We start from the raw sequence: 17,310 nt of genomic DNA, 5'->3' as shown, positions 1-17,310 counted from the left end.
AATTGTTCTGGTGTTCTTGAGAAGTCGACACTGGAAGTATTTTGGTGACAGATGTCAATAGGAGTATTTTAGGATACATTTTGGTATTTAATGCAAATATATAATGTTGGGTTTTCCATAAATGCCTCTTGACTTCAGTGGAACTATCTGCTCATCTAAAACTTGTCTGAGAGGAGAATTTGATCACCTGGTTTGACATATAGATTTCAAAATCATCCTGTGTGTATTTCTTTGTTTTATATCAGGTCAAAGACCCAAACTCCTCTGGTGTGTAGCTGAACAGTGAGCTGAGCTTCTCTAGACAGAGATGTACATGCCCCACTGGGAAAGAAATCTGTACTGGAGATATGTATGATTCGGGAGCACAGTAAAATCCTGCTCCTGAGGGTGATGTATTTGCTTATTTCAGTCACTTGTGAGCCAGCAGAGATTGTTCCCTTTCCCTCCTGTGTTGGGTGAGATGTGCCAATAGAATCCAGCTCACTGTGGCCACACAGTGCTGATGAGAGGAAAAAAGAATGCAGTCTGATGTAGCTCCTCTGAAGTTACTGAAGTTCTCTCCACTGACTTTACCATGTTAGGTTAGACAGTTTGTCCAGCTACTCAGCCCTTGATTCCACCTTCCTCAGAACCAGCTGGGGTTTTACTGGGATCATGAGGTCATTTCTACCTTCTTTCTGTTCCCCTAACTGCTGCTTTAAGGAAAAAAGGAGCATCCTTAGGCTAAATTGCAATTGTTCAATATAGCTGTCTGATGAGGAAGAATATACTGCTTCTTCTGAAACAGTGAAGCACAGCTCATGCCTCCTGCTTCCTGATCACTCTCCCTTAAACACCTGGAAATACAGTATGTTATGTGGCCTGGCAGAGTGGGATTAGGGAGCAGCATGGATGAGTCATAGTTCTCAATGGACGCAGTCCCTCAGAGGACAAAGCTGGCACCAACTGGGCACCAATGTACAGATCTGAGGATCTTGGTCTGAGTCCTAGTTTTCTAAGAAATATTTCATATTGATGCTATTCCAAAGTTTAATTTTTATGTAATGGAAGTTTAGTACTGTTATATTGCATACTGTTAACTATTCAACTATTTATTTGGTTTCCTTATGCTGTTCCTTTATAATAAACTCTGACAAAAGTTTTCTTACTATAAAACAGTGAATAGAAGCTTTTGAGCTAGTTTTTCCCTTTTTTCCATGTTGGTACACACTTTTCTAATTTAAAATGTATCAAATGTTCTACTCCATTTAGTGAGGAGGAGTTCAGGGCTTTGTGCTAATGTTACAGTTCCTCCTTCACACAAAAGTTAAATGGCTTAATAAGAGCAGCAGTACTGGGGTGATCTGATCAGCATGGCTGGAAAGGTCAGGGAAAAGTACTAGTACAGAAGAAAGCTGAACCAAAAGCAGTGGCACAATGAGTAGTTTTTTCATAAGGCTTCATTGCCAGAGGTTGGGCTACCTTTACTTCAAGCCACATCAGGGAAATTGCACCTAAATTAAACTGTTCTATCAAGCTTCTTCCCCTAAGGAATTATATCTTGAGTATTCAAGTAGGTAGAGCAGCTTCTCGTTCCTCAAAGGTGTTCATATAATACAGCCAGTGGTGCTCAGAATTGAGTTTGGATGTGCTATATATTGTAATGCAGAGGTGCCTTTCGTGCTCTGGAGAAAGGAGTCAGTTGCTGGACACCTCTGACTGCCTCTCAGCAGGAGAATCTTTGAGCCAACAGCGTATCTGTGTTATCTGGGTGTTTCTGGACACAGAGAGAAGCTGACCCTACCTACAATGCTGATCTGTTTCAGCCTTGTTAGGCACGACAGTATCATCATGGCCATCCTTCTTTTACTCTCCAGTCATTTGCCCAAGACAATTTGCTTGGGTGAGGGGATGTTGATTCATGGAATTCTTCTGTGCAAGACTGCAACTTCTCCTATCTTCCATCATTGCCATTTTGACATTTTTTCCCTCATATCCATACTTCCATATGTTACTAAGTTGAGCAGAGCAGTGAGGTTGAAGCATGTTCACATCCTACCTGTACAGAACAATGTTGCCAGTTTTGCGCACATAAATGTTTAACAACTCCTTGTTGCCCACATCAAGCTATTTGAGGGATAGATACCCATTTCACTTCCTCTTTGTAACCACAGATCATATCTCAGATTGAGACTGGTACTAATGGAAAAGAGTAGGTGCTGAGCAGCATACATTTTGTCCTATATATACTGTTTTTAATGTATGACAGTGAAGCTTAACATGTATACATGAAATACACACTTTTTTCAAGGCCAGCTTTTCTTGAATTGGCTGCTTTGAGATTTCCAGTGAGCTGCATTTCTGTTTAACTCTTTGTGCCTTAAGGTGATTTTACACACTGTTTTTTAACGTCATTAAGAATTTGTTTAAAGTTGTGAAGGTTTAATAGTGTAAGTTATAAACAAGGCATCTTAGATTCACCCTATAACAGGGAAAATTTTCTGCAATGTTTAACTGCAGGACTATCAGCCAGACCCAAACCCTTGAGGCTGGTTCTGTTCCACTGTGAGTGTGGGTAAAGCTGCAAGCGAGGTGTTCTTACCCTGAGCTGTAGGAAGGGGCTCTTCAGTCAGTGTTGTTGAGGAGCTGTTACGAGTGAAGTGACACATCAGTAAAACCAGGAGCAAACCAAGAGCTGTGAGGAACAGCTGGTTTTGTGCAGCTCCATGAATACAGGGGACTGTGTGTATGTACACAGGTCATTTGAAAAAAGCTGCTGTGTTGGTGGGGAAGGAGTTGCTTGTGCAGAAAGAATCAGCTCCTTGGACCTTGTGGGCAATGCTCTCCCAGTCCCCACTCTTCAGACTGTGCACATGCTGGCTGCCTTTGTAGCATGGAGAGCATGGCTGCTGTTTGTTCAGATACAGGATGCTGAAGGAATGGAAGGGCAGATGTTCCTACAGAGTTGTAATATCTGGTTCATGGAAGACCCATGAACTGTATCAATAGGAGGGGTAAGTCCAGGCCTAGGCCTTCTTACACTTGTTGGAATAAATAGCAAAGTCCTAATGAAAAACACAGCCTTGTCTCCTCTTGTTGCCATATTCACCTCTTTAAGGGAGAGGCTTATAGATTTTATAGTTGCTAAATTAAATGTTTGACAAAACAGTATTTTTCTTTTTGTCCAAAGTGGAATTTGCATTGTGATTTGTCTCGTGTGTCACATTTTCATGTGCAGGTCTCTAAATACAAAAGGGTGAATTCTAGTTTGTGATCTACTCCCTGAATCCCCCTTGAGAGTTGTTAGGTCACAAATGCAAATAAAAGTTCACTGACCATTCTCCACTGGTGGTGCTCACAAGGGATGGAAAGGGAGGTGAGCCTTGCATCACTTTACTTCGTGGCTTAAGGTCTCTTGAATATTTCAGGTGTTGTTCCTGGAAGACAGTTTAATGTTTTAAAGAAATAGTGCCAGTTCATTGTACTTCTGATAAGGTGTTTACTGTTTCAGGAACTTTACAATAAATGAAATTTTGTTTTCTGAACAAAAACAGCTTATGGGTCTTTTGTTCTTTGTGCTTCAGGAAACACCCATTAGCAGGATTACTGATATTTTAGTTTTCTGAATCACACATTTGTTCAATATGTGCAGCAAATATAAAATGCATCAAAAGTTTTCCGTACTAAAGCAATGTGCTTCCACTGTAGAGTTCTTCACAGTACAGATGTTGAATTAAGCTGTCATTTGGATTAATAAAAACAGTCGGGGGGGGAAAAAGGAAGTACAGATGGATGTGATAAAACTCTCTCCTAATTAAGAAAAGGATAGGATTTGTCAATGTGAAGCAGAGTATATAGGACCAGAGTCATTAATGCAAAATTAGGAGAGGAAAGGGAACTAGTTGAAAGGATTATCTTTTTTCCTGTAAACACAGAACTTAATTGCATTGAGTCTTTGCTTGCTTATAAAAGTAGAATCACAGCTAAGTTGGTGATGCGTTGAAATCATTGTACCCCATCTCTTCAATTAATTTGCAATGCCAGCATACAGACTGAATTACACAGGTGTTTTTTAACTAATCCTCAGAGAGAAGTCTCCTGAGCTGCCAGGATATCACTTACCATCTTCCACTTTCCACTATCACCTTGTGAGATCCAGCTGGTCTGGCTGCTGGATGGAAGGTTGTGGGCCTTACCAAGCAAAGAGAGACAATGATTGTTTCTCAGAAGTTACTGAATTAAGGTCCTTTGCTCCTAAATCTTCTAGGAAAGCAAATTAATAGAAACTGCCTTAGATTGGTCAAGAAATTACATTAGTCTAGTATTTTTATAGAATTAATGCTACTTAAAATGAACCAAAGGTTTTTGGCCAGGTGTGATATATCTTCCAAAGTAACACCAAGAGCAGGTCTCTACTGTTGCTGATATGACAGGACTGCCCAGGGCCTGCTGCAGGAAACTTGGTAATAAATTTTGTGGAAAACTCAGAGAAATTATGTCTTTGACAAGCAGGAAAGATGCAGCACATGGCAGGAAAGAACTGGATGTATCCTCATTTCTAAATGGGAGATGAATCCAAATAAATTGTGTTCCCTGTGCAATGCACGACATCTGCCCAAAACAGGAAATGAACTGAGTGGCCCATAACTTGGACAAAATTCTATCACCCCTTGGAGAAGCATACTCGAAAGGGAACATGTCAGCCACTTAGCCTTTCTGAAGGCAGTGCTTTCAAAACATCTAGCTTTTTTGTTTTTCAAAACACAGCCCCCGTGTGCCCATCAGCTCCAACTCAAATAGGTGCAAGTGTTGTAACAGTGCTGAGCAGTATCTGCTGTTCCTCAGCTGTAAATTAAATTCTTGCCCTGAACAGTCTGCCACCTTGGTAGTTTCCTTGAGGGTGATTACTGTCTGGCAGAAACTATTAAAATCAAACTAGAGAATAAGAAACAAACAGGCAATCCAGCAAAGGTCATGAAGATGATGTTTATTTTAACCACAGCAAAAACTGGAAAAGGAACTACACAAATTTTCAAGCCAATTAAAAAGAAGTATTTTAACATACTCAACATGATTAAGAGGGTTAAAGGATTGTAGCACCTGTTAATGAAGCTGAGAGATCTGGAATTGGAGAAGGCTTGGGGAGGGATCAGTGTGGGGGCAGAGTAAAGAGAATGGAGACAGATTCGTTTTGGCAGTGTCTAGTATCAGGACAAGAAACAGCAACCACACCCTCAATCACTCAAAATTCTGTTTAAACATAAGAAAAAGCTTTCTTTACTGTGAGAATGGTTGAACACTGGTACAGCTTGTCCAGAGGTTGTGGAGTCTCCACCCTTGGTGATCTTTAAAACCTGACTGGACATGCTTTCAGGCAATATGTTCAAGCTGACTCTGGTGGGAGTGAAGCACTTGGACTAGATGATCTCCCAAGGTTCCTCCCAACCTTAAGTGTTTTGTGGGATTCAGGGTCTTTTCTCAAAGATAAAGATTTTCTCAAAAAGAAAAAAAAAAAAAAAAAGAAAAAAAAAAAAACCAAAACCAAAAGAAACTAGTGTTTCAGTAACATGATGAAATTAAAGAGAACCTAATCTTGCTCCAGTGTTCCTCAGAAGAAAAGACTGCAAGAGGGGTGCCCAGGTGCCCTTTTGGAGTTATTTGGGCTTTCAGCAGCTGCTGGTGGTTCTGAGACCTTTGCTCTCCCTGTTTTCCTGGCATGTTCCAGCTCCCTTGGCTGCTCCTGCTGCACCTGTGTCCTCTGTGAAAGCAGCCCCCTTGGGCTGTGATGTATTTAATGGGAGCCACATGGCCAAAGCTGCTTGGCACTGAACACACCAGCCTGATGCTTTTTTCTCCTTTTGAATATGTGCATCTTAAAAGAGCTCAAACATGGAGAGGAAGTGACTTCTGAGTTTCTTCAAGGTCATGAGGCAAGAAATTCTGTGTTTTCTGGCTATTAGGTAGTAAAACAAAGGCAGGGAATTAATTGTGATTTTACTCGGCCCCTTCCATTGATTTGCTGGTTTCCAGCTGCACCCATTGCTTTACTCCTTCTCTGCGTTTAAGATTTGATTAAGAGAACCATTGGTATGATATGATGATATGGCCCATTCTCACAGGTTTAGGGAACCAATGAGTTGGTGAGGTGACTGAGAGCCCTCAAAGTCAAAGTGGTGATCAGGAGAGAAAATGAGAGATGGAGCCTCTTTGCAAGCTCTGCTTCCCCCAAGCAAGGTAATAAGATCTCCAGTGTTACTTGTAAGGTTTGTGTGGGGATAAGTCCTCTAGGCCTGGAAAATCCAGGGTTGGAGCCAGGCCAGGCAGTGGTGTTGTGGTGCAGCAACTTGTGAAGGCAGCATGGGGATGTTGTGTGTGCCAGCTCAAGGACAGGGAGATGGTGAGCAAGTGCTGTGCTGTAACTGGTGTGGCTGTGGCCAGATTTCCTGGACACTTGAGGACTTTGCAGCCAAGGCAGGTCCCAGGTTTACTGAGCACACAGAGGTGACAAAAGGCAGATGAACGGCAGTGTGTGCCAGATGCTCCCAGTGCAGACACAGGGAGGGACTGAACAGGCTGGGGTTCCTCTCCACAGCCATGGTATTTTTGCAGATTAGCAACAAATCAAAGCTGCAGCCAAGGAAGTGGTAATTGATGGATGGGAAGTGGTTGTCTTGACTTTTTATTGTCAGCTGTTTGATTTCCCACCAAACTCCTTCAGTGACCAAAAGCTAGAGTCAATCAAGCTCTGAGGTACCAGGTGGCCAGCAGATCTCCATATCCCTGAGGTGGTGTTATTCTTGCTAGTGGGTAGTGCAAGGCTAATGTTTTCATATCATATGAAATTTGATTTGGCTTGTATTTCGTTTTGTGAAACCAGTAAACAGCAATTTCAATCTTAAAGCTGGGCAATGCTGTCTTTTTTTTTGATTAATTCTAATCCTTTCCTTGGTATGCTGGGCTTTCATGTGGATTGGATCAGGTCTCATAAGTGCTGTTCATCCTGACAGCTCTTTGTGACGTTCAAACAAACGCACAAGTGTATTGTTTCATTCTAAAATTGTTTCTCCAAGATGCCTTTGCTGTGGCTCTTTAGCATCTTCTTTCTAATTAGGCATTTGCTTTTCAGATTTGTAAAAAAGCCACCTTGCCCAGTTTGCTGGGTCATTGTTAAACAAGGAAATGCTCACTGTTCTCTTAAAATTCTTTGCTCTAGCTCTCCCTTCTCTATCTAATACTCATGGCTCTTGAAAAGCTTTGAAGTGCCTTTGTCCTTGATGGATTTCTTAGACTCAAATTTGGAAGATGAGATGGAGAGGTGAGGAACAGAGAATGGAGTGGTATAAACTCTGGGCCATCCTTAGCTACAGCCTCTTTTAATCTAGAGATTAAGCATCTCTATTACAATGAATTCAAAACGCTCTTTTGTCTGGGTGTTCTTAAGGGCTCCCATGTTACTTCCTGCTACTGACAGGACAGTTACTTTTATTTTTTTTTTTTGTCCCTCAGACTGTGTCTTAGGTTTTGCAATTGTTCGCATGGGCAGTTTGGGATGGGACTGGAAATTGTTTGGGATTGGGGTGTTTTTTTGTTAGTTTGGGGTGTTTTGCTTATTCCTCAACTTGCTTGATGATGGGAAATTCTCTACCTGATGGCACAGTAAAAATCTCTTGTCGTAGTCAGAGGAAACCATGGCAGTGTCTTCATCTGTTCTGCACCCTTCTGAGTGTTTTTCTCCCTAAATGTCCTCCCCAGAACTTGTCAGGCAGTGCTGATGTGAAGCAGTGGCTTCTTCTGAGTAACGTTCAGTGTGAGCAGTGAGTCTCTTCCTAGAATTCCTAAGTTGAGTGACCTCAGCTATCTCATGAGCTTTGTAATGATAACTGTGAAGATCCAAATCTACCTGATAAGTGGAGTCAAGGGTGCTGCTGCTGAGCTTCACTTTTGCTGCCTCATCCTTCCTGATTTAGGCAAGACCTTATTGAGAAATGGGGGAAAACTGAAGCAGCAAGGCTTCTCAAAGCTTTGAGAAACTGACTGGTCCTGACTTTGGTCTGCCACTGTAAAACAAAGCTCAGTTTCCTGGTAGTTTATTTATTTCAAATTCATAATACCAGCACATACAGGGCATAACACATGACTTCTCTGCAACAGCAACTCTTTTGCAAGATATTTATTTTAGGCTTCTGTTAAACACGTGAATAAGCCAGCAAAAGAAATAAATTACAATTACAACAATAATGAGGTAAATCTTAGAGAGAAAATCGTCTTGAGAGCACCAGCTTAAGTGAAACTGTCACTTGTGACAACTGTGTACATTCATAGACACAGCAGGATGCAATGGCTCCTTTGGCTCAATGGGAGGAGGAGATGCAGCTGTCCCTGATTTTTAGCCTTCTTGCACACCAATGCTTTCCACTGTAGAGTGGTAAACGGGAATATTCTGACCATCCCGCAGTTTCACGGTGACATCCTGAAGGCATCAGCTGACACAAACCAAAGAAGATTTTTAACTTGTAGCAATCACTTTTAACATGGTCAAGTCAGTGTAGAAACAGCTGGCTCAGAGGAAATAATTCCACACATTCAGTGCTTTTAAAAATTCTCTCAAGTGTTTTAAAACTTGGTTTGTGAGTGCCAGCTTCTGAAAGCTGGTCTCCCTAATATCATGGCATAGCCCAGATTTAAAGGTCTGGTATGCATGTTCCTATTTGTTGCAATTCAAATAAAAACCTGCCAGCTCTTCTTAGGACATTCCTTTCCTGACCCGGTGCCTTTTTTCCTCTCCTGCGGGTGCATTCCTTGCTCCACTCCTCTCCAGCCTTGGAGCCAGACAGTGTTGCTAAGGAATTATTCTAGCTTCGAAGAGTTTGAACACTGTGTGATCGCTCAATGTGACTGCTGAAAACCTGACAGGGTACGACAGTGGTTACTCTAAGAAGGAAAATTACATTTGTAGGAGACTGAGGGGGAGCCTGTTCCTTCCTCTAAGCTCTGCTCCAAACCCACTTCTGAGAAACTGCTCATGCTGCTTTTCCAGCTGGAACGGACTATTATTTTGAGGTACTAAAATAGGATATTTTCAAAACCTGCAGGCACTGGCCCAGCTCTGCTTTTGCTGGAGTCAGTGCTGAGTACATACAATTAGGTAATTAGGCTGCTGCACCTCTGTGCAATGGGTCTGCAGTAGGGCTCTGTTCAGCAGCCCTCTGCTCCCACTCCCAATCCAGGCCAAGCAACTGGACTTGGGGGTAACCTGCTCATTCCCCACAGTGTGGTCTGGGGGCTCAACCCTTCTCTTGGTCACTTCAGGGCAGGCAAGAGTAATTTTGCAGTGCCTTCGCCGCCCTTGCCTCTGGGCACCCTCCCCAACCCTGTACTGCCTGCCTCTGGGTGAATGCCACTTCCTCCTGGACCAAACGAGCTCACAGACTCCAAATTTTTTTTTCAGTTGTCTTCTTTTTTATAAAAGAAATAAAAGATTACAGACAGTCTGCACACTCAGAGTCAGATGCATTTCAGTGGCTCTGGTGCCCCAGTTACTCTTGCACAGAGCACTCAACTCCTGGTGCATTTAGCTCTGTCTGTATCAGTGTGAGAGCTGCTCTGGAAAAGCACACATGAACTCTGAAGCATCCCATCAGGACGGCCTGCTTATCTGCTCCTTACTCCCAGCCATTTTACTGTTAGTTCCTAGTAGGATGCAAGGGCACCAAGTCCTGTCTCAGACCCATGTGAAGCTGGGCACAGGACCCGGCACGTGGGTGGATTTGGTGGAGTCTGACAGATTATCTGCCACAAATCCTTTTCCAAGCAGATGCTTTTTTTTTTTTTTCCTTAGATTTGCAGAAATGTAAAAAGAGCTCACTTTAAAACAAAACTCCAAAAGATGTGTATGCACTGCTGTAGTTTAACATTTTGCAATCTTCAGTTATCTTCACAGTAACTGTGAACGAGGAATAACAGGGAATTGTCGGTGAGGAGGGGCTAAGGAGGAGTGAGGAGATCAGAGCTCAGGCACCAGGAAGTGAGGTGTGCAAGAAATGGGGCTGGGGACCCTTGGGGTTATCCCTGTTTATTAGTGAGGAGGCCAGGTCCAGTACTGAGTTTCTCAAGTCCCAGCCTAGTGCCTTTCTCTTCCTTCCCATACTTACTCAGAAGAGAAATCCAGTAAGTTATGCTCATCTAATTATGAATAGAAAACCTCACCATATGGCTGGTGGCAGCTGAGTAAAAGTTTTGTAGCTTTCGGTTTCTAAACAGAGCTAACAGAAGTACCTAACAAGAGGTTTGCATCTAGTAAAACTTTTGAGTTTGTGTAGTAATTCTTTGCTCAGTTCCAAAAACCAGTTTACTGTTGACAAAGGAGGTTTTCAGGCTTCAGTACTATGAAAATGTCAAGACACTTCTATATTATATGGTATCAGAATACCCTTCTACTATAATGCATCTGTTCTAGCACTTTTTTTTAACCATTAGGACCACACTTCTTGGATAGCTTAGAAAAACAAATCCTGTGTTTTTAGCTGACCTTGCACAGCTGCTATATAATGTGTGATTCCCTTACTGCAATCTATAATACCATACCAGAGTTAGGACTGCTGCTCACCAGCCTCTGCACCTCTGTGGGGAGGGTGGGAGGGGACCACACTTTACCTTGGCTCACAGTATTTGGATATGTACTGAGCTACAGTTTGCAGAACACACTTAACAGACAGGAATGGCTCATGTTCCTCTTCTATTCACATTCAGAGAGATGGATTCAAAATATTTCTCAACTAACTTACATTTTTGTCCTAATGAAAATAATAACCTTTGACAAGACCTTCAGGCAGGAGTTTCTGCTTGATTTGTGTGCATGACCTCAGCACCATGGATGACTAAAGCAAATATCCTGCTATACTCTTTTTTCCTACCACTTTCCCATTTCTCCTGTTACCCCCCCGCAGTACGCACCACTGACGGGAGTGGTCCATCTCTGAGTTAATGTAGAGGTAGCCTGCTGATTTTGCTCCAGAGACCAGTAACTTTATCTGCAAATGTAAAAGCACATTAAAGATTCAGCAAAGCTTATTATGAAACAGACATTTACTCCTTCTAGTCAAAGAGCTCACACCTTTTTAACTTTTAACACTATAATTTTTTTTTTTTTTACTGTATTTCAGAATTGGATTGATCTATTCTAACAGCTAACACATGTGCGGCTACACAAGTATGTCTGCTCTGCCATGCATTAATCTCTCTCTGCGAAAGAATGTGCTGTGTTACAGCTGCAACCCCCAGGGAAAACCACTGGCTCCCTGAAATATTTATGAGTAAACACCTTTCCTTACCAGAATGTACGGTCATCCAGAGGTGACCTGAACTGTCAGACCTTCCCATAACCATTACTAGCCTATAGGTTGAAATCCTCTGCATATCAGTCCCTTAACACACACTGAGGCAATGAGATGTTCAGTGATTCTTTTTTTTTCGGTGTCACAAATTTTATCATTTATCTGTTTAACAAACAAAGCTGGAGCTGCAGCAGCAACCATGGCCAATTGCACTGGGTCTAATGTCTGAATAAAAGAAATGTTTCAGGTGTAGCATTTGCTGGTGGTGATGCAATTACAGAGAAAATGCCAGGTGTTTGCCAATAGACCTAGAAGATGGGAATGCTGTGAAGTCAGTAAATCGACCTGTGGTATAATGATGATTAACTAGTTTTTTTAATGAGAACATGAATACTTAGGAGCATGAAAAACTAGAGAAGAAAGCTGGTGATTTGTATCTCGGGTGAGGTCGGTAGAAGGCAGGGTTTGACTTCACCCTGAGTCACACAAGCGACCAGCATTCTTAAACAGTGACATAGGAAAACACCCATGGGAAAGGTTATCTTCTTTTCAGTCAATAAATGAGATTGTGTGGGGTTTTGCACAACTTTTTTCCTTAGATATGTTCCCTGGTGGAATCAATAAAACACGGGAAATGTTTTGGTCCAGGGTATCATGTAAGTGCAGCCTGGCTGAAGTGAAATGGAAAGTAATTTTATGTGAGCTGGTTAAAGGTTGGGGTTTTTTTTATCTTACCCTGATAGCCACATTCCTTCATTGTACCATCAGACCAATTCCTTAATGCCCTTGCTTGGTCCCTGGCATTCATAACTACTCACAAGTAAAAGCAAAATTATTCCAGTGTGATGAATTACCCTAGTGAAGGACCTGGAGAGGTTCCTAGGGGCACTCAGTGTTACTAGCAAAACAAGGGAAGGGCAGCCAGTCCTGGATTAAGGGGTAAAAACACTGATAGAAAGTACTCTTGAGGCATCAATGCCAAGTGGAAGTGTTTGAAAAGTTTGCCTGGGCCCAGCCCTCAGCTGATACAAGGCAGCCTTGTGCAATACTTGAGCAGCCTGCACAGCATTCTCCAGTCACTGAGTAACTGTCATGCTCAGTCTCAGGCTGGGCAGCTCTTCTCAATGACACAAACTTACAGGTGCTCTTAAAAACGACACCATTTATGCTGTACCACAGCATAGCCTGTAAGAGGCTGTAAAACTGCTCTGAATAAAGCCCTAAAAACTAGCATGGGACATATCTGGGGGTAAAGGAAGACAGGTGCTATTTTAAAGCTGGATCTGATACATCTCTGAAAATGATTTTGTGGCTTACAGTGTGAGGGGGGAACTGATTGTCTTGAGAGGCTCCTCAGCATTGTGTGATGGGCCCATACAGCACAACATGGAGATGCTGCTCTTGCTGTTTCTAGGCTAGTAGATTTATGCTCTGGAAATCCATTCCTCTTCCAGAACAATTGGTATTCCATCCTGCTTCCTTCCAGTGCCCCCAGGTGACTCATGACCTGCTGAAAATCCCCTGGCTGATCTCTTGTCACCTGACATTTCGGGAAGCCACCCTGTGACACCGCCTGCCCAGTGTTACCCGTGCTCTTTCTGTGTCCACACGATTGCTCCCATCTGTCAGGTGGATGTTGTGAACCTTAAGAGGGGGGGCACCCAGGGCTTCCAGAGCATTAGGATTGCTGTTCAGTTGCTCCAAAGCTTGCTGGTAATACTGAGTCCTGGCAAAATTTTCTAGGTGAGAGAAACAGGGTAGTGAGGAGACTGTTCACTTAAAATTAAAACATAAGCTTAAAAAAAAGAAAAAGGCATTTTCTCCAGACTACCACACCCTCCCTGAAATACAGTCCAAAACTATTAATTAGGAGAAATTTGGCTAAAGGAGGAAACACACCCTTACATCAGAGAAGAAAATGTTATTCAGCTCATTAAGTGAAGAGGGCTCTGAACATAGCCTGTTCCATTCTGATCTACAGCTCAGCTTATGGCTGTGTCTCCCCACTTTTCATGCATTTGTAGGTTATCTAAAAGGAAGGGGGAAAAAGGTATAAGGATGAATATCTGAAATGTTCTGATAAAAATGCTTTTTTTTTTTTTTTTGTCTATTCAAGGTACATAAAATACTTTAAGAATAGAGAATATCTTACAGACATTGAGAGGGGAACAGCTGCTGCTGTGGAACTCTAGCTGTGGTCTTGGTACAGCTTTCCAAGTGGCAGCCATGAAGCTAAAACTCTGCTGACGGATGCCTTAGAAGGGAGGCACTCAGAAGCACCACTCTGATCAAGCAGCCACAACAGCACTGTAGATGGATGCTGCAGTGTTGGCACATGGAGGACAGTTGTTGCTCTGTGAAACGCTGTACCATGGTCACCAATGGACAGGCCACAGCTGAGGAGCTGGAGACTTCCTGGCCTTCCTTATGGAGACAGAGCTTTGCTTATTAACAGTTTTAAGGCTGCCTTGCTGGGGTTTCTAGATCAGCTTAACTTCACTCTTTTGACATCAAGAAGGGCAGAGTTAAGCTAAGAGTTAGTAGTTGTTAAATCCTACTCTGGCAACTTTGCCTTCATCTTTCAAAGGGTTTAAAACAAGGTGTAAGGTTTGTTTCTTGGTCTCTTGCCTGTCAGTATTAATCCTGGAGCATGAGGCAGAAGGATGCTGTCCCTCTCCCTAATTAGAGGCATCCCCTGTGAGTAGGCAGCATCCAGTTGGCATAGAAAAAGTTTTGCTAGGCTGTTACCTGTGTTGGTCCTCCTATGTCCCCCGGCACATCCTAAGGAGCTCCAACCAAAGGGGTTGCAGCATGCCTGCCCTCTAGTACCTATAAATCATGGCAAACAGCCACTCAGACCATGTGAAAAGTATGTTGTGTTCATCCTGCAGGCTAGAGGAGAAATGGATTCTAATTTCCTGGTGTTCCTTGTTAGCATCTCATGCACTGGACATTAAATGCCCAACTAATCCATTTGTCCCCACATCTTTTGGTAGGGGAGCTGAAAGCATGCTGGAGTTGGCTGAGCAGACTGCTTCCATGAGAAGGGTGTGGAGGTGATAAGAGTAAGTAGAAATAGGATTACCTGAGTATTTGTACAAGCTTGCACAGAGACCACATGCATGCAAACTTCCTGTCAGCCTGAAGGAAGGGAAGGAATCCTCTCCCACTGCTCCCACCACTATGGAGGCCACTCCCTCCTCACTAGTCCATGTATAGGCCAGTTCTGTGCACTGAGCAGGGACTGGGAAGGCACTGGGATAGCCCCAGGCATGAGCCCAGGGAGGAAGGCTCTAAGTGTGGCTCCTGTGTCTGTTTAGAGGATAGAGAAGAACACACTTGGCTGCAGAAAATGTCCTTTCAGCAGCCTGGCTGAGTTATCAGGCAGTTGCTCAGTGGCCACTGAAATTACAAGAGGGCCAGAAGTAGCCATTGCAATGTGTCACTTGACTGCACAGCCAAGGCACGTGGGGAACAAGCCCTCAGGCTTGCTGTGTAGCACAGGGAGTGACTAACAGTGATGAAGCTGAAAATTAAAAAATGCTAATGTCCTTGTTAAAGCCAGATTCAATATTTTAAAGTGTAAGGATCATATTTCTGTCATGTACTCCAGAGCCTGGGGGCATGAGCTGCCTAAAATTAAAGCCTGCTTTCTAGACCTGTCTGATTTGTTATTAATATGTGTAAAATGAAGGGGAGGTTTCAGAGCTTATCTGAGGGCTTGAGAAACAGGCTTGGCTACACTTTTTTCTGGCAGCATCCTTTGTTATCAGAGTAGGTGAAAAGCAATACCATTTGATAGCACCAACAAGGGAGAGGCAAAGGGCCTAGAGGCCTATGGCACCCCCCTGAGAGAGAGGCCAAGCTTATTTCTGCTCTGATGCTAAGTACCTAAAAGCAGTTTTAGAAAAAATAAATATCTATAATTTGGACTAATAATGTGGATTCTTGGCCAAAGACACATAGCAACTAGAAATAAACAACTAGATATAAACAGCAACATCACCTCTCTAGCTTTTCTCTTTGTCCTGGTTTTCTCAGTGCTGACTGCTCTTATCTGTACATCATTCAAGAGAAACTCATGATTTCTTAGCACATCACAGGTGTGTTGTATTTAAGGTCCAGCACCACACAGAGATTTACAGATAAAACTGCTAGACTTTAACACCTTCTCACAGATGGTCCTCTTTTACTGCCCAGTTACAAAATCTCAGTTAAGAAGCTTTCACTTCACCATCACCCTCAGGAAAGCCCCAAAAACCAGTCTGTCTTCTGACCACAACAGCCTGCTCCCTATGCAATAGGCGCCTCTGGAAATGCAAACAGCAGCTCTTGGGAGAGCAAGACCCTTGAGGATGAAAAAAGTGGAGCCCACAGAGGCAGAACCCAGAAGCTCCTCCCTTAATTTCATCTGCTTTTCACAACTCACATGCTGCTATTTTCCCCACTACACAAAAGCCAGTGAAAGGGGCAGAGGAGAAATAAGGTTGCTAACAACACCAAGATTTACTTTGCATAAGATTATACATCACGATGCATCCCCCGCTGCTGAACAGTCCCATGAAAACAGCCATTTGCTGCAGTTTTCTCAGAGAAGCTGGCATTTTTCCTCCCTGAAAAGAAAAAGAGAAGACAGTTGTTGTAAAAGAAGAAAGCCAAAGGGTTACTTCCCCCCTCCTCCTCTTTCCTAAAAGCTCTTTCCAACCAGACCTGAATGAAAGCGCAGTGCACAGGCACTGAGCTTGCTGGGGCCCCACCATGCACCCAGAAGGAAAAGTGGTGAGAACATAGCAAACTGGGAACCCAGCTGTTTTGAATGTGTTTATTCAACTTCTTTTAGTGATGCCACCACTTCACTAATTGCCGAGAAGAAAATGACCTCCCAGGTGCGGCCCGGGGCCAGTGCCGTGGCATTGTGGCGGGGGCTCCCGGTGCCCGTGTGTTGCTGTCGAGTAGGACGGGAACAGAGAACTCTAGATTAGAAGGCAAAGAAAATGAGCTCTGATTTATTTCAAATATACCGCTCTATATATAGAGGACATCGTGCAGACTAATTTCATTGGTCTTAGAGTAAAAACATGTCACACCATTGGTGTACAGTGAATGACGCACAGTGGCAGAGCATATCTATAAACAATGTGAATAACAAGATAGATTAGAGAATTATTTACATTCTTTCTTAACTGTTTCCCAGGCTCTTGCCTGGTTAGAAAACCTTTCTCTTTCTCTCTGACTGAGCTGAGAATATCCACACCCGTGTGTTTGCTTGCATACTGCGAGCATTCAGGCTCTGGGCACTGGATTTCTCTCTCGAGTAAACTCCTCTAAAGTAAATACGCTCGCGGCAGGGATGGATTTGGCCTTGAGTGGTAAGGGACAGAGCCAAGCCAGCACTGTGCCAGAAAAGATAATGGAGCCAGGGTGTGTGTATTCTGTTGTGTCAATTTTTTTCCCAAGCTGCGGATAAACAGGAAGTCTCTTCCAAGTTGTTTTTCTTCCTTCCTGTAACCCCCCTCCCCCCGCCCAAACGTGCCCTTTTAATGAGTCACAATTTTGACATTTGAATGCATGACCCTGCAGAATAAGAAACACTTCCATAGTTTGGTTAAGAGGGGGACTGAAAAACTGAGCTAATGCTCCTGCCCACAGCAGGTCAGTAGAAGTCAAGCTGAGTTGTTAGTGGGGGTGTAACACTTTGCTTCAGGCTGTGGCAGGATAGGACTTGAACAAGCATCTGAGTATTGGCTTCTGCTCTTGATTCTCTTGGAGCTGGAATGGGAGGGAGGAATGGTCTTGACAGCAATTTAAAAAAATAGCAAAAAGCTTTTCTTTTTCAATGGGCACACAGACATATGAATAACTGGGGGAGCTGTATGGGACTTCCAATCCCAAAAGTTTCACACCCCAATACTTGTCACACGACACTGTGGCTTAAATGCTACGCTCAATGAGAGCTGATTAATAAACCAAGGCCCAAACCAAAATGTAACCAGAAATG

General features: G+C 43.1%; 1 protein-coding gene across 2 annotated transcripts in view; it reads right to left on the bottom strand.

The window, feature by feature from the left end:
* Positions 1 to 8,095: 8,095 nt before the first annotated feature.
* Positions 8,096 to 17,310, bottom strand: part of LOC128817666 (uncharacterized) — a 53,259-nt gene continuing 44,044 nt past the window's right edge. Inside the window, exons 4-8 of one of the 2 annotated variants that reach the window (XM_053996379.1) lie at positions 15,823 to 15,925; positions 12,900 to 13,051; positions 12,630 to 12,822; positions 10,933 to 11,009; positions 8,096 to 8,462 (exon numbers count right to left, since the gene is read on the bottom strand). In XM_053996379.1, coding sequence (XP_053852354.1) covers positions 10,960 to 11,009; positions 12,630 to 12,822; positions 12,900 to 13,051; positions 15,823 to 15,925 — 498 coding nt within the window. In that variant the 3' untranslated portion in view covers positions 8,096 to 8,462; positions 10,933 to 10,959. The remainder of the gene's footprint in view (positions 8,463 to 10,932; positions 11,010 to 12,629; positions 12,823 to 12,899; positions 13,052 to 15,822; positions 15,926 to 17,310) is intronic. The other variant, XM_053996388.1, reaches the window with a different exon arrangement.

Source organism: Vidua macroura, chromosome 1, assembly GCF_024509145.1.
Source record: "Vidua macroura isolate BioBank_ID:100142 chromosome 1, ASM2450914v1, whole genome shotgun sequence".
Taxonomy (NCBI): Eukaryota; Metazoa; Chordata; class Aves; order Passeriformes; family Viduidae; genus Vidua; species Vidua macroura.
Note: the sequence above shows the minus strand (reverse complement) of the source record. Positions and strands in the feature narration are given on the sequence as shown.